The sequence below is a fragment of the Danio aesculapii genome, chromosome 12, assembly GCF_903798145.1.
Source record: "Danio aesculapii chromosome 12, fDanAes4.1, whole genome shotgun sequence".
Lineage (NCBI taxonomy): Eukaryota > Metazoa > Chordata > Actinopteri > Cypriniformes > Danionidae > Danio > Danio aesculapii.
Genome location: NC_079446.1, coordinates 31,828,994 through 31,854,897, shown reverse-complemented (window position 1 = coordinate 31,854,897; position 25,904 = coordinate 31,828,994). Strand labels below are relative to the sequence as shown.

The window sequence follows — 25,904 nt, the reverse complement described above, 5'->3', positions numbered from 1 at the left end:
AGTTGTCGTCATCATCACTTAATTTTTATTTCGTTTTCGTCAAGTTTTTGTCGGTAGAAACTTGTTTGTCACGAAAATTATGCTAAAAATTTTTAACACTGATGTAAACACACACAAAAAAAACAACAACATTAACAATATACCAGAAAAAGGTCATTTCCAGCCACTAGACTTTTCTCACAGAGTATTTGAGTGTCACCGAGTGTCAGATGTGAAAGTATGTTGTGGGACTGCTATACAGGAGTTATTATTAGGGATTGTAAATAGCAAAACTTATCGTTTTTTTTTAGCATGACGGTGAAACACGAACGCGGTTATGTATGCGGAATGTATTAAAACATGTTTGTTAGTTGTAAAAATTCGTAATAATGACCAAAAAATACTAATTTGTGCATCTTACTTCCGTGTGCAGCCCTGTTGCCATTGTAGATGGTGTATTCGACCACAGCAAAGTTTAGTGTTTGCACAGCTTACATTAACTCTTGTGCAAAACTCTTAGTAATAAAAACACAATAATTGTTTGCACAAACACTGAATACAAAATCATGCAAATGCAACTTAAATGTATAAAAGTAGAAATAAAGCACCTAGTTGACATATTTTTGGCAAATGCACAAAAGTTAGAACACATGTTTTGTTTATATAAGATATGTTTTTGCATGTTTATGCTCTTCACTGCTGTCTTGATTGTCTGTAGAAGTGTATCTAAGTGTTTCTCTTAACAGCCACAGGTCAGATTTTCAACCTTATTAATTTTGATGATTATTTTTTCTTATTATTCTTTAAATTTAGTTAAGTTTTTCCAGTTTCATTTAGTTTTAGCTTTTCGTTTATTGTGATTGATTCTATTTAAATTAATGAAATAAAATTATATTTATTTTCATTAGTACTGTACTTTTATTCTTAGTTTTTATTTACTAAAATAACCTTGGTTTACTCCACTTGATACAAAATAGTTTCAAAACCAGTTTCCTTTTTCTTTTGAACACAAAACAGGTACAGTATAGTGAAGAATGTTGGAAATCAGCCGCCATTTACTTCCATAGTATTTATTTATTCCTACTATGGATGACACTGGCTGCTTTTTTTTAAAAACATTCCTCATAATATCCTGTTCTGTGCTCATAAAAGAAATTCATAAAACCACTCGAGCGTGAATAAATGGTTAGGAAATGTTTGACGTGAATTATCCTTTTAAAGTCCTTCATGGACCACCAGTGATCTGCAGAGATGGGCTGCTGTATGGTGAGATGATTAGTTTAGACAGTGTGTTGTTATTAATGTACCATTGGAAGACTTGTAGGACTGCAGCAGCTCCATCAGAAGGCCCTTCTGTACTTTGGCATTTCCACTCAGCTTCTCTACATCCAGGATCTTCAGAAACTTCTGCAGCTGCTCCAACAGCTGCTCCAGCACTAAACACACACATATAACAGAGTTAGCATGAGTTATAAAGAAAAGCATCATAGCAGTGTTCAAGATCTCCTGTACTAAGAATACAGTTGAAGTCAGAATTATTAGCCCCCCTGTTTATTTTTTTCCTCAATTTCTGTTTAACGGAAAAAAGATTTTTTTTCAACACATTTCTAAACATAATAGTTTTAATAACTCATTTCTAATAACTGATTTATTTTATCTGAGCCATGATGACAGTAAATAATATTTGACTAGATATTTTTCAAGACTCTTCTATACAGCTTAAAGTGACATTTAAAGGCTTAACTAGGTAAATTAGGTTAACTAGGCAGGTTAGGGTGATTAGGCACGTTATTATATATCGATGGTTTGTTCTGTAGACTATCAAAAAAAAAAATATAGCTTAAAGGGGCTAATAATTTTTACCTTAAAATGGTTCATAAAAAATTTAAAACTGCTTTTATTTTAGCCGAAATAAACCAAATAAGACATTCTCCAGAAGAAAAAATATTATCAGACATACAGTACTGTTAAAAATTCCTTCCTCTGTTAAACATCATTTGGGAAATATTTAAAAAAGAAAAAAAAATTCAAAGGGGGGCTAATAATTCTGACTTCAACTGTATATATTCAATTAAATTCATGTTTATTTCTATAGCGCTTTTACAATGTAGATTGTGTCAAAGCAGCTTAACATTAAAGTTTAAGTAAATTGAAACTGTGTCAGTCCAGTTTTTAGAGTTTAAGTTCAGTTTAGTTCAGTTCAGTTTTATATATTGAGTTTCAATTTCAGTTTTCAATTTTATTTATAATGCACTTTTAAACAACACAGTTTACCAAAGTGCTAACAATAAAGAGTAAAACAAAGCCTAACACATACTTTAATATACAAATAAATAAACAAACATAAAATGTCAACATCAAACAGCCAAATTGAACAAGTGAGTTTTAAGAAGAGATTTAAAATCAGTAATGGAAGAGGCTTGTCTAATATGCAGAGACAGCCCATTCCTCATTTTAGGTGCGGCCACAGCAAAAGCCTGATCCCCTCTGAGCTTTTGACTGGTCTTGAGCACACCCAGGAGGAGCAGGTCAGCTGACCTGAGCAGTGGTGTAAAGTAACAAATTATAAATACTCAAACTACTGTTATTGAGTAGTTTTTCTCAGAAATTGCCATTTAACAAGTAGCTTTGTGTACTTTTACTTTCTTTTGAGTACATTTTTAGTGCTGTATCAGTACGTTTACTCCATTATCTTCCTTCAACCTGCAGTCACTACTTGATTTTTTCTTGTCTATGGGATTGCTTAAGTAGAACAATAAGTCAAGTGATTCCTGTCCAATCAAATCCTACATTGAAACTAAATTGCATCATACTGAACTACCTCAAGACTTGGGCGCTATATAAATGCAGCAAACCATTTGGATGCATTCAAAGTGTCCAAGAAGATGTCTAAAATCATCACACGCAATGACCCAGAGATTTTTTAAATTGGATGATGGATTTATGAAGTCTGAAATGGCCTTAAGCAATCACTAAATGCACTATATATGTATATATTTTATATCAGAACACTGTTATCTTTACAGTCTATTACAGTCTTATCCATACACAATGAGTTTTAATTCTGATGGCACTGACACATTTATTGACACAGAAATTTCGTTCCGAGAGTTGAATTTAGGATTTTGAGCAAGAGACTGCTTTTGCAGGTAATCCATGGTTAGCTATTTGTATGCATTGTTTTTAGAAATGAACTTACTTTTTAGCAAAAATTCAATTATGATCTGAGAAATATACCAAAGCGACTGAGAAAAACTGTAAATGACTGTATCAATATTATCACTATACTAACCATATAAAATTATACACAATATACATAACATTATAGTATGTGTCTTATTTGGAATATTTAATCCATTTTATTTTTAGAATTTAGCGCCACAGCACTCAAAGCTTAAAGGCTAAATAAAGCCCTTTAAAACCACTCAGTCATATACATTACGTATATTAAATATCGGGTTTTCATAACAAAGCCAACTATTTCCTCATTATTTAAAACACTCTGAATGTTTTGCTAATTGCTATTGATGTTATCTGGTGCTCTGTGTGTCTGCAGGTGGAGGTCAAGCATTCGTCATGGCTTTTGGAGAGACGGGTGAATGAGGAGGCTTTGTCCCTCAACCCACACACTTTCCAGGGGTCAGCAGCAAACCGGACGTCCCACAACTGACTATATAGGCCATACTCTGTTCTGCCTTACAGCAAAACAGACCGCATTGGACACAACAAGAATCAAAAACAGAAATGAAACAGAAAGAGTAGGTAATCATTTTGCTGTTTACATCTAATTTTGGGCAAATAAACTATTAAGCTGCTTTTAGCCACACTGCATGCCGTTTAATACACTGAAATATGTTGTTTGTCTTGATTTTGTTGTGTAGATGACATATGAGTGAGTGCTGGTTGGTGGTTTACTTACTAACCGTCACTCTCTTGCTCAGTTAAATATTTGGTTATCATACTTAAAATTTCAAAGGGATCAAAGATTAAGTTTATGTAATGCAATGATGAGAGTTTAGTCAGTTTGCAAGTCCCAGTCTCAAATAAGCTTTACTGTACATGTTTATTTATAATAATAATAATAATAAAAATGTATATTTGTCATAACAACTCTTTGAGAGATTTAGTATGGTAATGAATATGTATATGGCAATGTTGATATTTTTGGTCTTGACATCAAAGATTTGAGGCTACAATTCGCACATTCTCACCAAAATTGGACAATAGAAGATTGAAAAAAAAAACATTGCCTGGTCTGATGAGTCTTGATTTCTGCTGCGACATTCGGATAGAACAACATGAAAGCATGGATCCATCTTGCCTTGTTCACTTGTTGTTCACTTTACTTAAATGGCCTCCACAGTCACCAGATCTCAATCCAATAGAGCACATTTGTGATGTGGTGGAATGGGAAATTCGCATCATGGATGTGCAGCTGACTAATCTGCAGCAACTGTGTGATGATATTATGTCAATATAGGCCAAAGACTAATTTATATTTATATTTATATAATTATATTTAATTATAATATTTCCAGTACCTTGTTGACTATTTGCTACAAGGGATTAAGGCAGTTCTGAAGGCAAAAGGAGGTCCAACCCGGTACTAGTAAGGTGTACTTAATAAAGTGGCTGGTGAGTGTATATTGCCATTATATTTATAAACATGATGTGCGAGAATATTACACATTGCTTCTGCAAACATAAATGTAACATGCATATTGTTAGCGCAAATGACACTGAGGTATTTAAATGTTGAAGAGCAAGCTAATTTTCTGCTGAGGCGACAGCAACCAATCTTTTCTTTTCTAAAATTAAATGCACTATTTAAAAAAATAAGTAATGATGCCTAAGTTACTTTTTAAAACTGTAATGTGAGTTCCTTTTAAGTTTAATTAATTAGCTTTAAAAAAATTTACTTGTACATTTGTACAATTTGTACAAGCTGTAGATTTCTGTGCTGGAAATATTCTCCTTATTTTGAACGAATTGAGGAAAAGGACAAGCTGATTGTTTTAATGGACAGAGATTTCACTAAATAATTAGACAAACCGTTTAATTTTACTTACTAATTAGACAAAAAGTGTAAACTTTCATCATTCTGTATATACAGCATAGGGTCAGTAAAAGTTGAGCAAAATAAAATTATTCTAAATATTTTTTTTAATGAGTAAACTAATTTTTTTGAAGTAAATAAAGGTGTTAGTCATACAGTGTGTTGTTAACTGCAGAGCTCCTCTATTAAAAAAAAGGTGGGAAAAAACCTGTTCTGAAAGAGATCAAGCCAAAAGTAACATATTAAATACTATAAAAAGTAAGTAATGCAACTAAATACATTTTGGGGATACCTCAATATTGTAATGCAAATCTTTCTCCAACTTTGCATTAGGCATCAGCTGATATATGATTCTGACGGTATGATAATCGCATAAAAACATTACGGTTTTACGGAATTGTGATTAAAATATAGTCTTTTTAAATGTCTGGGTATAAAACAAAATGTTTTTTCCCCTTTGAACATGATACATTTTATTTTGAGAAACATTTAAAATATTTAGGAACAGTAAACATGTCAGGCTAAATAATTCAATTGAGTCATTGACTTCTGCTATTTTTATTAGTTTTAAAAACACAGATTTCTTTACAATTTAAAACAGCATCTTTGAATATCTTTTCTGCTAGAGATACTATATTTAAAAAAAATAAATAAATAAAAAAATAACAAATCTTACACATACCTTTTAGGTTTAGGTATAGCAGAAAATTTTGGCAGTTTTAAAACCTTTTCCAAAACCGCGGTATACCTTGAAAAACAGTCCAATACTTTGCATTTGCCTGGGGTATGAATAATTTCTTTTTTTAATATATATAAATTTGAATATAAATAATAATAATGATTATTATTGTTGTTGCCGTACTACTAATAATAAAATGTATACTTTCAATACATTGTCATTCATTCATTCATTCATTCATTTTCTTGTCGGCTTTTTATCCACATCACTGATGATTTAGTTACCACTTTAATAAAAGCAACACTGCACTCAATGCTTTTGCTGAACCAGAAATATAACAACATATAAAGCTGCAGATGCTTTCCTGTATAAAAACCCTTTAGCTGTGACTATGTTTACACTGCAGCTTCTCGTATCTTACTGGTTAAATAATAACTTGTGGAGTTTCTAAACTAGTGCAATGACCTATAAAATGTCTCAACCCATGTTGATGTTTCTCTTGTAGCTTTACGCTGCTGTTCGCTTTCCTCTTGCTGTGGAAATCTAGTGTTATTGCTCTGCCTTTAGGGGGGAGAGGCCCAGTTCAGTCCAGTGATGCAATAACAGGCAATATCTGACTTTCTCTAGAAGCAGACAATATGCCCTTCAGACTCTGGAAAGAGTAGAGCGGATGTCATCAAATAACTCAAGTCTGCACTGGATTACTCATTGCAGTAACTAAGGTAGATAATCATTTTTGTCTAACATGCACAATTAAACAAACAAACATTAAATTGTGTAAAGTTGACTAGAAATCTCAAGCAGTGAAACTAGATTTTTAAAGGTCTGATGGATTTAAAACTTTAATCAAGTTGATTAAATGATATTACACACATTAGTTAGAGATTGTATGGAATATTAGCAAAAATAAATTTCACTACAAGCACATTAATATTTAATTATATTATTCATTCATTCATTTTCCTTCGGCTTCCTTCCCTTTATTAATCAGGGCCACAGCGGAATGAACCGCCAACTTATCTAGCACATGTTTTACACAGCGTATGCCCTTCCAGCTGCAACCCAGTACTGGAAAACACCCATTCACACTCACACGCGCACACACACACACACACACACACACACACACACACACACTACAGCCAATTTAGTTAATCCAATTGAGCTACAGCGCATGTGTTTGGACTGTGGGGGAAACCAGAGCACCCGGAGGAAACTCACACCAACACATAATCATATAAATATGAATATGATTATTATTATTATTATTATTATTATTATTATTATTATTATTATTATTATTATTATTATTATTATTATTATTATAATATAATGTAATAATAATATTAATATACATATTCATATTATTATTAATACTAATACAATATAATAATATGAATATTTAAATTTAATATTATGTATATTTATATATTCAACAAAATATGATAATAAATATGTTATTGTTTATATTTATATGTTTAATAATATAAATAAATAAATATATATATATATATATATATATATATATATATATATATATATATATATATATATATATATATATATATATATATATAATGTTTTTACTGATAGATTTTTTGACTAACATAAGTTCTCATCAATAATACATTTTGCAAATCTCATTTCCAGTTTGTTTACATAATGTTACAGTTGTTTTTATTAAAACAAACAAATAAAAAATCTATTATTTTCTATTTACTAAACATTAAGCAGATTTTTAAAAATTATTTTTAATGCCTTCCCTAAGTAAAAAAAACTGATTTATTTAGCATTCACACACATGCAAATTTCTCAGTATGTACATATACTTATGTAAATATAATGACATATTTATAATTTATTTGGCCAGAAATGCTTACAAGCAGAACACAGAAAAAATATGTGTTTGCTTCCAGGGGTGGACTTAATGATTTGGGGGCCCTAAGCAGGTTTAGGTATGGGGCCCTACACTTTCAGAAAAAAAATTGTACTATGTTGTACCAAAGAAGGTACAAACCCTTGTCACTGGGGCAGTACCTTTTTATGGAACAGAATTGTACCTTAAGGCAAAGAAACACATTTGTACCACTGCAGCTTGTACCTTTAAGGACATGATTTGTACCTTGGGAAACCAAAATGTACCTTTGGTTTTTAAAACCTGCAGATAGTACCTTCCTCAAAGGTACAAATCTGATCCATGAAGGTACCACTACAGTGACAAGACACTTTGTACCTTAACAGTGTCAAATGTGTTCCTTTACGAACTATTTAAAGGTATTTTGCTTTATCCAAAATGGGTCAATTTATTTTCAGTAAATATAAAACATCAAATACATTTTTAAACAATATTTTTTATTTTATTTTTATTTTTTTTATTGGTGTTTAACAAGACAATACATCATTGTATACAATACAACATAGGAAAATTTACAGTTTGTCTTATTTTTCTTATTTTCCCACTATCCCCACAAAATAAAATAAATTAAATGTATGAATTATAAACAAACATATCCTCTGAAAGAAAAAACATAACAATGATAAATTAATAAAAGAAATTCTTAAAAAAAAAAAAATAAATAAATAAATAAAATTGAAAAGTTCACATTAAGGAGTCAATATTTCCTCTTTCCAATTATTTACTGTGTATTAGATCAGATTAAACAATATATTTTAAAAAAGTTTCTTTTTGTGTAAATGCACCTTTTCTATTTACAATAAAAAAGAAAAAATACTTTAACATAAATCTAAAGATCTATTTTTTGCTAAACATTTCACAACACTTCACAAAAATTCATTCTCCCAAGTGCAATATAAAAACTTTTTTCTCCAATTTTCACACAGTACCTTTGTAATCTCTTAAAAGTTTATGTAATTTACTTGATATTAAATTAGAAATAGAATTATGCAAAAGTATTTTAACAAGATTTGTACAATGTTTGATTAGTTTTACAATACTAAAATGTCGGCATGAACACTTTGCAGATGCAGGACTTTTGCCAGCTCACATGCGTAGTGGGAAGCAAACGCCAAAAGGTGCGAATTTCAACGATGAAAATGCTGACCAAATGTTTATTAAAAATGCCTTAAATGTTTAGTTTACAATACCTATAGTTTTGTTTTACCAGTTGTTTTGTGTTCTAAAACTTAATAATTAATGTTTATGAGTTTCTTTAAACATATGCTTTTAAATGATGATTCATGTTTTAATATGGAAATTATTTATAAAATCACTTTGCCTTTACAGTCATATTTATTTTCATAGATATTGTAATAAGTTGACCAACACTTGTGTACCATTTTATGAGAACAATTGTGTACCTTCATTTCAATTGTACCATAAAAGGTACAAAACAGTATCATAAGAGGTCTTTTCTGTACTATATATGGTACCATTTTTACAAAATTTCTCCTTAAGGAACATTGTTTGCACCACCATGTACCTTTTTTCTGAGAGTGTATATTGAAAGTCAAAACATTCTCTTTCTCTATAGATATTTTTTTCTCTGTAGATTTGTTTTTTGTTTTCTGCATATAAACTGCATGTTAAAAATGTATTTAAAATATATTTCATATATTTTAATATTTAAAAAACCTTTATCATCTTAATGTAAAATTAAACGCAATAAATTCAGAAACGAACAACAGTTAAATAGTCATTTTTTATGATTAGATTTCACTATTAATGAAAAACATTTAGACAAATTTAATTCACAATCAGTCAAATGTCATCATTTTTCATATATGAATTAAATAATGGCTGTTTGTGAATCGACGGCCACTTATTTTCACTGGGAAATGTTATTTTATTTGAACAGTCTCTTAACAAGCAGCGCTCATCACCTGAAAGGTGTTTCGACCATAAAGCAGGATTGCGGAGGGACAGCTGCGTTTCGTTGTTTGTCTTATTTCTACTTTTTTCCCCAAATATTCTCAAAATTCTCACTCTTGCACTCTACCTACCTCTACCTCAGCTCTACTCTAATTGCTGGCAGAGTGGCAGTTAGGAATGCAATAGTTATAGATTTTGGTTGTACGATTATAGTCTGAGGAATAATCATGGTTTCATGGTTATTATGCATTCATTGATTTTAAAACACTACTAGTTTTGAAAATGGTATGGAAACTCCTTATATTTTAAAGTGTTTTTTATTGCTGCTCAGTAACCAAATAATACAGCACAAAATAATAATAAAAACATAAGTAATAATTTTACACTCAAAATAAATGACTGAAAAATAAATAAATAAATAAATAAATAGTATTTGTGTAATGTAAATCTATTAAAAGTATTTATCCTTTAAATGTTAGTATTTCCCTTTTAAAGAGAACAAATGTAGTCAAAGGCTGCTGAACCTCTGTCTGAAAGACACTTTTGCTCAACCATATTACAAAAATGTTTGGTATTTTCATTCTGTATTTTTTTCCTTTTTTGGCCAGAGAAGAAATGTGCCATCCAAATATTCCATAAAAATATGAAGCAGATCGGTCAGTTCTTGTCACGTGACTCGCGGTGCGCTCACAGCATTCTGAGAAGTTTAGATGTTTTTATGCGCAACATGTGAACAGCCCTTCGTTAATAGCGTCAGCCATAGTTAAACCAGTGTGCATGTGCGTTAGCCTTAGTGTACAAGCTTGGAACTTTAAACTAGTGCATAGTTGGTATTTGAAAAGAAGTAATAATGTTAAAATCTCAACGGTTGTAGACAGATTTTACAACATATGATAGAAAATGTTTAAAAGAGCTATATGATTAATACAGGCTTCTTGGCATTGGTCGGGGCCCCTAATTCCCCGGGCCCTAAGCGGCTGCTTACCTCACTTATTAGTTAAGTCTGCCCCTGTTTGCTTCACAAATTAACTTGAAATTGTGGAGAAAAAGTAATAGTTTTTTAGAAATATTTTTCTTTGTATCTAGTGGAAAATCTATTCAATTCATCTCATCTTAATTTCTATAGCACTTTAACAATGTAGATTATGTCAAAGCAGCTTAAAATAGAAGTTCTAGAAGATTGAAACTGTGTCTGTCAGTCCAGTTTTCAGAGTTGAGGTTCATTTTAGTTCAGTTCAGTGTGGTTTATTTTTCACTGCTGAATAAGTATTAGTGCACGTAGTCTAAAAATTACTATTCATGTCAAAATACAGCTCTGTGTCAAACTTTATGTTGCCTAAATTAACATAGGAAAATTATATTCAAATAAATACTTGATGTAAATAAAGCTACTGACTTGTCAACAAGCCCGATATAAAGCTATCATCTAGTTGTAGAAGGAAATCAATTTTTAGACGTCCTATGCATTGCTACCACCATATGATCAACAGTACTAAACTGTGCACCATGCAACTGCAGGATAACCATGTTAATATATAATGTCCACCCTATACGCAACTCCTTAACTCGTCTGTTTTTGATTGCAATGCAATAATTATTGTGAAATTATTACAAATAAACTTGAATTGAATATTAAACAAAATCTCTGACTGAGAGTACAACATGCTTCAAGACATTAAGCATTGAAAACAATAGGAAGTCAGAGCTTAAGAAGGCAGTATTTAATAAAGCATTCTTGGCCGCCTCCTCAAATGCAGATAACATCTATTCAGCGCATAAATAACTCCTTCTGTATGAAAGATGAAATCCCCTGACAAAGACGTCAAACAAACAAATAGACAAGCTCAATGGACACAACAAGCTTGCACGTTTGTTCAGTGTTCAGAATGCACACAATTTATTCAATATATGCACATTTTTTTGTCAAAAATGAGTTGTAATATATGCCTAGCATGCTTGTGACTATTCGTAGGAGTAAAATGTGGTTCTAACAATAAACTGAAACAGGTTGTGGCTGTAGTTAGCATCAACATCAACTTTACAAGAATTGTTTTGGTTTCTCACCCACACAGAACAGTTTTCTTTTCAAATTTATATTAACTTTCAAATTGAATGTCTGATCATAGAAGATTTGTTTTCCCCATGGTAATGCCATTGTGACAACCAATTTGTTATTTATTTATGTTACTTTAACTGACAAAAAAAGTACATTCCATGTACTCAAAGCTAAGCACATGTTGACAAAAAGACAAAAGTCTTGTCGCCTATCCAAGTTTTAAGAACAACAAATAATAACTTGACTTCAAGTTGATCAATTAGTATCAGAAGTGACTTATATGTAAGGTAAAGGCCTCTAGATTACGCTTATTTTACCAGAATAAAATATGATCATGCCTTGATTTTTATTTAATGAGGGTAGTAAGGTCTGACTTTGCTTAGACAAAAGTCTTGTCACTTAACAGAAATAATGTACAGTATAGAATATAAAGTCATTGTGCTGTGGAAAAAGAATTAATATTGTGTATGACTCCCATGAGCTTGGAGGACTGCATCCATACATCTCTACAATGACTTAAATAACTTATTAATAAAGTCATCTGGAATGGCAAAGAAAGCGTTCTTGCAGGACTCCCAGAGTTCATCAAGATTATTAGAATTCATCTTCAATGTCTCCTCCTTCATCTTTCCCCAGACATGCTCAATAATGTTCGTGTCTGGTGACTGGGCTGGCCAATCCTGGAGCACCTTGACCATCTTTTTTTTAAGGAACTTTGTTGTGGAGGGTGAAGTATGAGAAGAAGCACCATCCTGCTGAAGAATTTGCCCTCTCCTGTGGTTTGTAATGTAATTACACAATGTCTTAATATCTCCAACTGTTGATGTTGCCATCAACTCTGCAGATCTCTCGCACGCCCCCATACTGAATGTAACCCCAAATCATGATTTTTCTTTCACCAAACTTGACTCATTTCTGTGAGAATCTTGTGTCCATGCTGGTTCCAATAGGTCTTCTGCAGTATTTGTTATGATTGGGATGCAGTTCAACAGATGAATTATTGGAAAAATCTACCTTCTGCCACTTTTCCAAATGATCAACTAGAAGTCAAGTTATTTATTGCTCTTACAACTGGGATCGACGACAACACTTTTGTCAGGTAGTGTACTAATTTCTCATGTAGATGTTTTCATTAACAAAGCGAAAGTGAAATAAAATAAAATAAATTGAAAAGGAAATTCAAAAGTAACAACAAAATTTTTTTATTGATAATTAAAAAAGACATTTTGGCAAAATGTACGTTGTTTGCATTACCACAGACAAATTTATCAAACAAAAGATCAGAAAGAAAGAAAGAAAGAAAGAAAAGAAAGAAAGAAAGAAAGAAAGAAAGAAAGAAAGAAAGAAAGAAAGAAAGAAAGAAAGAAAGAAAGAAAGAAAGAAAGAAAGAAAGAAAGAAAGAAAATTTCACTAAGGACATAAACATTTAAAAATATCCTCTTTGATTCTCCATGTAATAAAGGGATAAATTCAAGCATGACATGAAGTTGAGTAAATAATGGCAGAATTGTAATTTTGTGGTGAACTGTCCCTTTAAAACTGTCATCAGTTCTCTTCCCATGATGCTCAGCTGAGCTGTTGTCCAAACATTTTCTCTGCCATGTGTTTTCAGAGATTGACTTCGATGCCCTTCTCTGGAAGGACCATGGGAATGTGGAGTCAGCTGACTTCAGTCCAACAAGGGCCTGAGTTTCCGCTGGTTACAGTTTGGCCCTGATCCCAATAAACATCGCAAACGGTGAGAGCGAGCATGATGTGTCCCTGAAAGAGCTACAACTGCTTACACTTCCTCAGAGTAATGAAACCTGGCTCTGAAAGTGACACGGTAGACAGACTAGCACGCAAATAAACAAGAAGGGCAGAACGTTACAATACAAAACACTTCCGGTCAAAGGATTGGAATCAGTATGATTTTTAGAAGGAGCCTTTTCTGCTCACTAAGGCTGCTCTTGTTTGATTAAAAACCACAGTAAAAAAAAAAAGTTTTTTTTTAAATGTAAAACTGTTTTTATTCTGTTTTGAATGCTAAAACATTTTATTTCTGTGGTTTTAAAGCTGAATTTCCAGCATCGTTTATTCAGTCAGTGTCATAATTCTTCAGAAATCATTCTAATATGACAATTTGCTGTCATTAACAATGATTTTCCTACTTCATAGTTTTTTGACAACTGATCTATTTTTATTTTAAGCAGCATTCATTTCTACATTACAAATGTCTTCACTTTCACAGTTTTACCATAGGTAACACTTTATTTTAAGGGCATGTTCATGAGACGGTCAGGAAACACTTATGATCATTATAAAAGACATGTCATAACTATGAATGAGATTTTTTTCATGCTTAAGACAACTGTCATTTAAGTGTCTTTCACTCAGTTGTCAGTGTAAATGCAAATATGACACTGTTTGAGATTTCTTTATTAACTTGTCAAAAATCTGTAATAAACATGATTGTCGTGATGCTATTGTAATGGTGTAATAAGTCTAATTTCAGTGTCATTAATATTAACATTTATAACTTCAACTACAGTTGTACAAATTGAATTTGTCATTATAATGTCATGGGTCTTATGAACACCCCTTCAAGTAAAATGTTACTAGACAATTAAGTGTGTCCTTGATGGAAAAAAGTAAATAGGCTACATTTTAATGGCAACTTTAAATGGTACTGTATATGGTACCGAAACCCAGTGCCTATAATATGTAACCGGTATGAATCTGATTAAATCAGCATATGAATTTCGGTGCCTAATTTTGGTGCCACTTGTGCTGCAACAAGGACATAAGAAGCATCAAGGGGTACATCAAAGGCACACATAGGTGTGCGTTGTGTCACACCATCTCTAAACATTTAACTCTAAAAAACTTTGAGAAATATGGAAATTGTCAGCGCCATCAGTTGTTTGTTCTTGTTGCTTTAGGGAACGCACACATGTAGGCAACACGCGCAGTACATCGCATCCGGTAAGCGACTCCCTTCAGATTCATCTACACGTACGATCACGTTCATCAAATTAACAATATAACATATATTAAAAATATAACATTCAAAAAGCAACTTATGTAAACACCTTAATCATATTATTGTCTTATTCAGATTAAGGCAAATAATTAGATTACTGATGTCCATGTAAACGTAGTCACAAGCCCCAACCCTAGGAAAAAAGTGTTGCCTGATTTTGATGACAGCCTTTCCACAGGTTAGTAGTAAGCTAATGTAATGTTAATTGTATAATGCAAATCTTAAATTCATACTAACAAACACAAATGATCAAAATAGATATTGGGGGGCTAATAATTCTGACTTCAACTGTGTGTGTGTGTGTGTGTGTATATATATATATATATGTATATATATATATATATATATATATATATATATATATATATATATATATATATATATATATATATATATTAATGCAATTCAATTCAAATATATATAAAATATGAATTGATGTATACTTTAAACTTTAATTATATTCTTCAGTTAAAAGGATTAAAATATATATATATATATATATATATATATATATATATATATATATATATATATATATATATATATATATATATATATATATATATATATATATATATATATTTTGTCAAATAAAGAGTCATCTAGAGTCATCCACCAAAGTTTTTGTCTCAAAAGTATTGGTTCCTGCACCATGTTGGCACCAGTACTGTTTTAAAAGTATCTATTTAGCACCGGTATCGAAATAACCCCAAAGATACCCAACCCTAGTACTGTATCACAGTTTCTACAAAAATATTAACACTGATAATAATAAAAATGTTTTTTGATCAGTGCATCATATTAGAATGATTCTGAAGGATAATGTGACAATGAACACTTCATGACTTAATGATGCCAGAAAAATCCACCTTTAAACAACAAGAATAAATAAAGTTTCAGCTACATTCAATATAAAAACTATTTTAAGTTGTAATAATATTATACATTTTTACTGCATTTTTAATTAAATCAATACAGCCTTTGTGAGAAGCTTGTATTTTTGAAAGATGTATTTTGACTGAAGGAAGCATAGAGACAAAGACCACACCTGGCTTACTAACACTACAGCACAAAAGGGATTTTCTTCTTTATGTAGAAAAAATCCACTTCCTTCTTCCAGATCAAAGAGTGATTGCAAATAATGGTGTTTGAAGGTGTTTACTAAACCCGCTGTTCACTATTTCTGGCCTTTCAAACAAAAGTCCAACAAAGAAATCTTGCGAAGAACGAGGAAAACTTCAGAAAAACCAGTCTTGCATTGCGCACATCGTCGCTGTGATTGTTTGTCTTCCTCTTTCCTCTTGCCTATTGAACTGATTTTAGACACATGGTAAATTGTAAGGTTAAGCACTGCTCTTCCCAGAATGGAAGCCACAGAGCGTTTGCTGTATCAGAGCTGGGATAATAAACACAAGTTTAAATCGAGTGGCATTTTGATGCTGCTCTGGCTTGCGTTAGTGTCCTAAGTGGTTTGATTTAAAAAAAATAAAAAACAATTCCTGTCTGACACTTAAAATACCGCCCGGCTCCAGCTGTGGCTCATATACTTAGCTCAGCTCGAGGCGACATGTCATGGCGCATCATTTATTCGATTCTCAAGTCAAAACCTCAATCTCTGTAAATGCCATGGGGGAGGGCTATCGCCACAGCGCTGGAAATGTTGTTTGGTGTTCGCTGTTGCGTATCATTCTCTGTTCTTGTTTAAAGGGAATAGACGACACTAACCATCCTGGGACCGCAAAAAAGCAGTACAGAACCACCAAGCTGTTGTATATCTCTTAAAAACACTCAAAACAAGGCTGAATGTCATGTAGGTCACATGCTGGAAACAACACACAAGTTGAAGATGGATCTGCATTGTAGAAAGTTTTGAGTATAAACAAATAATTCTAGACAATAAATTGCAACACTACAGGGTGTAAATTGCATTGTTGAGAGGGTAAAAAAGAGATAAGTCACTTTGTACTAGTCGTGTTTTCAAATTTCATTTCAAAATACTGTAAAATAGGCTTAAGGTAGACCTAAATAAAATAAAACGTCTGCAAAAATTATAAATCAGCACAGTGGTCCCTTATTTTTCGTGGGAGTTTCGTTTTTAAAATAACCCACCATAAGCAAAATCCGCAAAGTACAATTATTAGAGATGTTTTAAGGCTGTAAAACCCCTCACTGTACACTTTATACACTTTGCTCAGACAGGCATTAACATTTTCACACTTTTCTCTCCTGTTTAAACACTCTCAAAGTTCAAACCTTTGTGAAAAAAAGTCCAGTATTAAAGAATGATACCAAAGATCCAAATCTTTTTTAGCTTTTGTTCAGATAATGTTGGCATCCAGCGTAATGTTCTTTTTCCTGCAGTCACTGATCTACAAAGCTAAAGAAGACTCCATCCTTAAGGCGGTTGCATGGCGGATACACTGCACACATAATGGTTGGAAGTAACGCACACTGAACACACACATTCGCATGTTATTTAAAATGAAATTATTCTGATGGCGCGGCAGAAATATAAACAGTGTCCTGAGTAGTAGCTGGGCACCGCAGACAGCTGCTGACTTGCAGCGCCGATGTGTGTACACTGATGTTTAGTTATTCTTATGTTATATATATATAAATAAGAATATATAACTTATGTTTACAATTCTAAAATGCATGTCGCTGTGTGGTGCGGCGCATCCGGTGTGCCACCCTTTTTATGATGGTTTTGCTGCGGACAGTTGCAAACCTTTTTGTATCCTTGTTGAAACTCACGCTGCTAGCGATCGAAGATTTATGTTAATTTGGCAAGCTGAACGCATTCTGTACTGTACAGAAAACACGAAGGAGAATGATTGACAATGGTCTACAGCTAATCAGGACGCAGAACACAATGCGCTGCAAAAAAAAAAATAATCAAGTCAAATTGCACTAAAAAAATCCACGAAACTGCGAGGCCACCAAAGGGGAACTGCATTATCGCGAGGGACCACTGTACTCTGTTTTTCAGAACAAAGATAAATGGAAATAAGCAATTTTGACTTCTTTACACTTTGTATATGCACAATTTATAACCTCACAATTTTGGAGTTAACAGATTACACTTACTATACATTTTTTTATTTAGCAGATGCTTTTGTCCAAAGCAACTTACAAGTGAGAATAAAGGAAGCACTTACAATCATCAGAGAGCAGCAGCATATAAATGCTATGACAAGTTTAAGTCAAGTTTAAAATATTTTTCTCCAAGCATACAGAGACAAGAGTGTGTCCTACAGGTGGTTTGTCAAGCCCACTTATCTGTGTGAAGCACACTAATGCTGTGTTCACACCAGACGTGGCACACACAAATAAATTGCACTATTCGCACGTAAATAGACGCATGAACATTTTGAGTTTACTAGCTTCATTTGCGTTTCAATTCACTTCATTCGATTGTCAAAGTCACTTCACAATAGAAGCGGATTTGGGTCATGTGCAGGGTTTCTGTCTGCCCAGTGACTCTAGCTTAGTTGCTAAATGGCTATCATGGATTTTATTGAGAGAATAGCTGTGTTTGTGCTTTAGGAAGGCTGAAAAATTGTGTTTATTCATTCGGCGCCATGTCTGACTCCACTAGATCCTTTCAGAGGTGCACCAAGCTCTGTGAGTTCATCAACTTCTCCAGAAACTATACCTTAACTCACACCGCTTCATTCGCGCAAATTGCGTCATTCACACTGCAGGATGTCTATTTGCGTCTTTGCATTGACTTAACATGTAAATCACTCATTCTTGAAGCTTCATCCAAGTCTGTTGTGAACACACTATATGAACTGAACAATGTTTTTTCTGGAATTATGAGGTGCTTATAAAAAATGTCTGGTGTATATGGAAAGGAAAAGAACATGTCTTGTCTTCAAAAGGTGGTTTGTCAAGCCCACTCACCTGCTTGATGCATACAATAAGAATTGCACAATGTTTTCCAGAAAAATGGAGTGTTGATAAGAAGGTATCTGATGCACACAGAATAGAGAGTGTGTATTTTACAGGTGGTTTGTCAAACCCACTCACCTGTGTGAAGCACACTCAGATTTGCAAAATGTTTTAACATGGAGTGTTGAAAGTTTCTGGTGAATGTGGAGAGGAAACGAGTGTCTTCTCTAGGTGGTTTGTCAAGCCCACTCACCTGAATGAAGCACGCTACGTATTTCACAATGTTTTCCAGAAAGATGTAGTGTTGATAAAGTGTCTGGTTCAAACAGAGAGGAGAGTGTTTATTTTACAGGTGGTTTGTCAAGCCCATTCACCTGTGCCGAGCACACTCAGAACTGCACAATGTTTGAACATAATTATGGAGTGTTAAAAGTTTCTGGTGAATGTGGAGAGGAAAGAGTGTCTTCTTTAGGTGGTTTGTTAAGCCCACTCACCTGAATGAAGCACACCAAGTATTTCACAATGTTATCCCAGAAAGATGGAGTGTTGATAAGAAGGTATCTGATGCATACAGACAAGAGAATGTGTATTTTACAGGTGGTTTGTCAAGCCCACTTACCTGTGTGAAGCACACTCAGAATTGCACAATATTTCCAAGACATATGAGGTGCTTATAAGAATGTATCAGAAGCATATGGAGAGGAAAGTGTGTGTCACTTTCAGGATTAAAAATAGCTATCACATATACATACACAGCCTTTTTTCTAAGTTTGTTCATTTGCTTGACAAAATATAGATTATAAATGCTGTTCCGTTGTTTTCTGTATTTAAAAATTACAAAAATGGTGCTCAAAACATTACAGTAAATCTGAATTGCATTTTGATGTATTATTAAATGGTCAACACTAAAATACTGTTAAAATTGTGAAGATCACACTTCACTAAAGACTTATTTCCAATGTTTCTGTTTGGTCTAAAAAAGTGTCTGAGACCCTAAATATTACTCCAATCTAGCCTAAAATAATAAATAAATTGATGCTTTAAAAAATAAACTGCAGCATGTTTTTTTAACATTTACAGCACAGAAAGCTCCAATAATTGATGATTTTGCCAATAAACGCAAAACCAAAAGGACTAACTGTACATCATTAGAACGGCCTTTACACAAAAACACTCAAACCCCTTTAACCGGCACCAAAACACAAAGAGGCAATTATTCACTGCTTTCATTATATGTAATGAGACAGCGTAATAGTCTAACTTCTTCGCAACACAACCACAAAAAACAACAAATCTTTACTTAAAGAAACATGTATACGCACACCCAAATGACATTACTCAGTAAAATTGCATCAATTACATGTAATTGTGCACTACATAAATTAAAACATACTGTGTCACATTTCAGCTGATCACACCCATGCACTTAAACATCCATCTATTTGCCAGCGAGTTAAAATTTGATTACATATGGCTCCACATTATAGTCTGGCCTGCTGGCTCAGCTTTATACATTTCAGTTTATTTAGACTGAGCAATCAGCAGCACTGAAAATCAGATTGGCCAGGGAAAAAAAAAATCCTGGGCTACAAATTCCATTTCCGGGAATTACTCCTTATCTAACAAAGCCAAATTGTTTACTTTTGTCTAGACCATTAAAAATCGCAGGTTCGGAGAGAGCGAGTTATTGATAGATCTGCAGGAATCCAGAATACATCACTATAGTATCATAATCCACAGAAAATAGATGTGTCTAGCACCCAAACACAAAAAGGAGAACACAACCTCTTCAACATTGGTAATCATGTTTCAAAGCTTTCTAAGATTACATTGCAAACACTAAAGGATCAAATAGGTAGATGAGGACACAAGCGTAGACTGGTTAAACCTTATGATTTATCTGTCTGGTCCCTGACCGCATGCTTATAATTTACACTGAACCTGAGACACAGAAACTTTAGAGTAAACTGGCTGTGAAAGATATATAAAGCTATATAAAACACTGTGTGGGTGCAACTATGCATCACATCATCTATTCTTCTGAAAAGCTTCGCAATGCTTTTGAACATGCCAAAAAAAGCCCAAGGCTTTGAATCTTATCTCATGGAGGCAAAATTAACACTCTTGAGACATTTTGCTGTGTCATCTAATGACTACACCCTGAGTACTGTACATCCTTAAACAATCCATTACTCGTCACTGTTGCTTTTGTTAACTAAAACAGTATAATATTGAATTAAGTTGAGATAAATATCTAAATATTGGATTAGTTCTCAGGGCAGTAGCAGTCAGTGTAGTCAAAATATGCCTTTAATGTGCCCCTATTATGTTTTCGTTTTCCGAATATTAGCTTTCATGGGGTCTTCAAAGTTTTTAAGTGCACAATAAATGAAGCTTTTGTCTCCTACAAGAAAGAGCAGATTCTGCACTGCCGAAACAAGTCATCTGCAGCTCCAGTTTCATTATAGTAAAGACTGATGTAATTCAGAATTGAATTGATCTTCATCGGTCATCAACAAAACAATGTCTACGGTATTTTGATGAGCCTTTAAATACATTTGTTTGTTCATGCAGTTGACATCATGTTGAGAAGAAAGATTTATTGTTGAGACTTATGAGCAGGACTTGCGTACTTTCACAAAAAAGCTCCCATTGTAATCATTGAGTATGGTTACATGGACACCAATACTCTGAGTCTACCATGTAAAAGGTTTTTGATGACATTAATCCGACTCAAGTCGTAATGGTATTAAACACGAATCGAATATGGACATGTGGAGTATTACTCTTTTAGTCGCATTATTGAAGTGCAGTACAAACATGTAAACTCTTACTCAAACTATAACAGTCATGTAGGACTTTTCGCCTCCAAATGCGCGCACACAGTGAACTCCTGAAGACTCGTCACACCCTCTATCATCCTCACCGAACACACTTTTATGCCATTTTATGGGAAACGTGGAGGTTTTTTCTTTCAATTCGGCATGCGGTATCAAATTTCATTAAACAGCACTCTGCCACCAGTCCTTACTTCATACTTGCATCCAATACTTCGGAGTTTGACACAAGGGAATTCATGAAATATCACTGAATAAAAGTAAAACTGGGGAACTGTAGTTAAAGTCGAAAAATGAAAAATGATACACCTGAAACTACATGAAACTCCGGAGGAAACATTGGATAGCATGATGACATAATGACTAATTGAACTATAGACCTTTTTCTTGGAACGCGAAATTACCCATTATGCTCCTATGCACAAGGAGAATGCTAAGAACTTCCGGTCAGCTGCTGACGCGTGTAAACAGTCACATTTGGTCAGCTTTGAAACGATAGTTTTAATCTATTTTACCTGCTTTTATCATCTTTAAACTGATACTGTTGTCGATCAGCGCCACCTCCTGGACTGATCATTTTTAAAAATGTTATCTAATATGATGGAAAACAACTGCTGTGAGGCATTTTCCCCTCGTTGTCAGATGGCATCTTCTGCTGTTTAAATGAAGCCTCGTCATCGCTAAAGTCACCTGTACTGTCCCACTAGCACACTGATTTAATAACTGTTACATAGTGAAAAGAAATTGACATTTTGAAATGACAAAAAAACACAAACCGTGGTGAATACAACACACGAAATGAAACATAAACGGCTCGTGATTAGAATGAACATGCAAATCAGCCAGCAGAGTATCAGTAACGGACTTTTATTGGTCATTTTTGTAAATTGCATGACTTGCATACCTTTTAAGTTTCATGCCAGTAATCTGGTTTGCAGTAAAGTATTGTGTGTATTTCTGACGGCAGACACATTTTTCTCACGCACTTGAACCACATCTGAAAGATTATAACAGCTTTAACACACACCTTTCAAAGTTGTGACACAAAAACACTTCGTAATCCACTCAAAACGCTATTGAATCCCATTTTCGGAGTGCAAATTACCAGTTGTAAACGCTGTAAACGGAAGTTCTTAGCATTCTACTGGAAGACGCTGGTCGCTATGGCACCCTCCATGCAGCAGCCAAGAAAAAGGTCTATGCTGTAACATGTAAAATGAGAACATGGTAGGAACATTCTAAAAGCAACTCATGTAAACACCTTAATCATAATATTGCCTTATTTAGATTAAGGTAAATAATTTGATTACTGATGTCCATGTAAACGTATTGAAGTTGCATAATCTCTTACATTGTATATCATTGTTTATGGTAAGAGAATTGACAAATTAATTGTATAACATCTACAGTTATAACTTTGCATAATGAACCTGCTTGTTAAGGTTCAGGTGGATTGACTAGTTCACCCAATGTTTCATTATCGCCTCAGAAATTTAAGAATCTTTAAAATAACAGTGGGACAAACCAATTTACTAATTTTCAAATGACGTTTTACTTCTGTATATTTTACTTGTGTATTTCCTAAGGTCCATGAAACCTGTAGGATTTACAGTAGATACTGAAATAGAGATCAAGAGGGATTTATGGCTAATAACTGATTTCTTTTAACTTTTCCATGATGACAATACAATATTTTACTAGATATTTTTCAAGATACTAGTATTCAGCTGGCAGCACGGTGGCACAGTGGGTAGCATGTTCGCCTCACAGCAAGAATGTCACTGGTTCGAGCCTTGGGTGGATCAGTTAATAATAATAATAATAGTAATAATAATAATTGTTATTATTATAAATAATAAAAAATAGAGGAAGTCTGTCAAATTCATGGATCTCCATCCCAAAAATGTAAAAGAATGTGTCGAGAGCCAAGTGCTGCTGGAAATAAACGAAAAGAAAAAAACAAAAAATGAATAATTTGATCAATACTATGTGTTCAACTAAGAAGGAAATCCGATAATATATCATTATTATTATTATTAATAATTGTTATATACTGAGAGTGGCGCAGTGTGTAGCACAATCGCCTCACAGAAGGTCGCTGGTTCAAGCCCTGGCTGGATCAGTTGGCATTTCTGTGTGGAGTTTGCATGTTCTCCCCGTGTTGGCATGGTTTCCTCTGGGTGCTAGGGTTTCCAAAGACATGTGGTATAGGTGAATTGTCCGTAGTATATGTGTGTGAATGAGTGTTTATTGTGGTTTCCCAGTGATGGGTTGCAGCTGGAACCGCTGCGTAGAACATGTGCTGGATAAGTTGGGAGTTCATTCCGTTGTGGCGACCACAGATTAATAGTGACTAAACCGAAAAGAAAATGAATGAATGAATAGTATTCAGCTTAAAGTGCAATTTAAAGGCTTAAATAGGTTAAATAGGTTAACTAGGCAAGTTAGCGTAATTAGGCAAATCATCAACATTTAGTAGGCTCATTCTGAAAACGTAGCCCTATATACATTTCTTGAGATCGTGAATTATGTAGCCAGAAGTTTGTTCTGTAGACAAAAAATGCTTTAGGGAGCTAATAATATTGACCTTAAAAGGTTTTAAAAAATTTAAAACTGCTTTTATTTTAGCTGAAATAAAACAAAAAAGGCAGAATTGTATAACATTTACAATTATAAAATTGCATAATGTACCATAAACTATATAGAAATAGCACATTGAAAATCATCCTGCTCGTTATGAAGTTTCATTGACTACAATTGACTAGATCTCCCAATGTTTAAAATAACAGAGGCAGTGGCACAAACCAATTTACTTCTGTAATTTTCAAATGATGTTTTACTTCTGTATATTTTACTTCTGTATTTCTGATTGAAAACTGATTGGTCCATGAGAACTATAGGAGTTTGATACTGAAATAAAGCCAGGTTGTTGTTGTTGTTGTAGAGGGACTTAAAATCAAGAGAGATTCATGACTTCAGTCAAAATGGGAAGTTGTTTTAGTGGTGGAAATAGTTTGTACATCTTAACAAAAGATTGCAAAGACCTTAATTTTGTCAAAAAAAATCTGCATTAATGAATTATGCAAAGTAAAAACTATGAAAAAGATTTAAGGTTGACTTAAGCCTGTTTTAATTCAAAATAGAAAAAATAAACTAAAGCATAAAACAAAACTTTCTCACTCGGCTTCTCCCATTTCTCCTTTCTAACTGTCTACAGACACAAAAGGCACTGATTTAAGCTCACAAACCCTCCCCAGTTCTGCTGCGTTCTCACACATACTTCTGCTGTGCTGCTTATGGCTCTTGGCTGTGATTGTAGTTGGATGCAGAAATATATCCCTTGACTATGGTTTATTTGTTGACGTTGTTCCTCTTCAGCGCAGGCATGCATTAGTTAGCAGAGTCCCTCCAGACTTCCAGAGATACAATATCTGTTCTTTGATTGTCATTTGCTGCACAGATGATAATAATGAATAACTGCTTTGGAGCACCAGTGATAGTTTTGCATGTGGTGTTATTACGTTTTAAATACGACTGAGTTCATCTGTGTGAACGAGTCACTTTCCACAGCAAGAAAATATTGTTACACACTCTCTGTCACAAAAAAAGTGTGTGCATAGTGCCTCTCTTTATTTCTCTCTCAAATTCAAATCAGCTCTATTGGCATGATTTCACAGTATCGCCAAAGCATTGTTCAATACATAAATAATGATTAAACAATTATAGAATACATAAAAAGCTCTGTAAAATAAGTTAACAGGTATTCTATATACAAACTAAATATGTAAGCCACCGGTCCTACTGCACCCAACCCAGCTGGGATCAAATCAGCGATTCTTTGCATGTGAGTCAGTTGCTCTAACAAGGAGGTTAAAGACTATGGCCTCTAGTGTCAATTGCTAGAGCACCTTTAGAGGCCAGATTAGTGAGGTTTACCTGTATAGCACTTCACTAACTGGCCTTCGTAATACTAACTCCCCCAAACCTCACTCCCATCCCGGACGAGCCCCCACGTGTAACCCACCGGTCATACTGCACCTATTCCATTCTGAGCTGGGATTGAACCAGCGGTTCTATATATGGGAGTTGGTTGCACTAACAAGGAGGCTAAAGACCATGGCCTCTTGCTTCTGTCGATAGAGCACCTTTAGAGGCCTGATTAGTGAGGTTTACCTGCATAGCACTTAACTAGCTGGCCTTCGTTACTCTCACTCCCCTAATCCTCACTCCCATCCCGGACGAGCCCCCACATTTAACCTACTGGTCATATTGCAACCATTCCGTTCTAAGCTGGGATCAAACCAGCGATTCTTTATATTGGAGTCGGTTGCTCTAACAAGGAGGCTAAAGACCATGATTTCTAGCGTCAGTTGCTACAGCACCTTTAGAAGCCAGATCAGAGAGGTTTACCTGCATAGCAGTTCAATAGCTGGCCTTCGTTACACTCACCCCCCAATCCTCATTCCCATCCTGGACGAGCTCCCACATGTAACCTACCGCTCCTACTGCACCCAACACGCTCTGAGCTGGGATCGAACCGGCGATTGTTTAT

General features: G+C 33.9%; 1 protein-coding gene across 5 annotated transcripts in view; it reads right to left on the bottom strand.

The window, feature by feature from the left end:
- afap1l2 (actin filament associated protein 1-like 2) overlaps positions 1–25,904 on the bottom strand; it is a 77,979-nt gene that overhangs the window by 41,451 nt on the left and 10,624 nt on the right. For all 5 annotated transcript variants that reach the window (XM_056468914.1, XM_056468915.1, XM_056468917.1 and 2 more), the window contains exon 2: positions 1,287–1,415. In XM_056468914.1, coding sequence (XP_056324889.1) covers positions 1,287–1,415 — 129 coding nt within the window. The remainder of the gene's footprint in view (positions 1–1,286; positions 1,416–25,904) is intronic.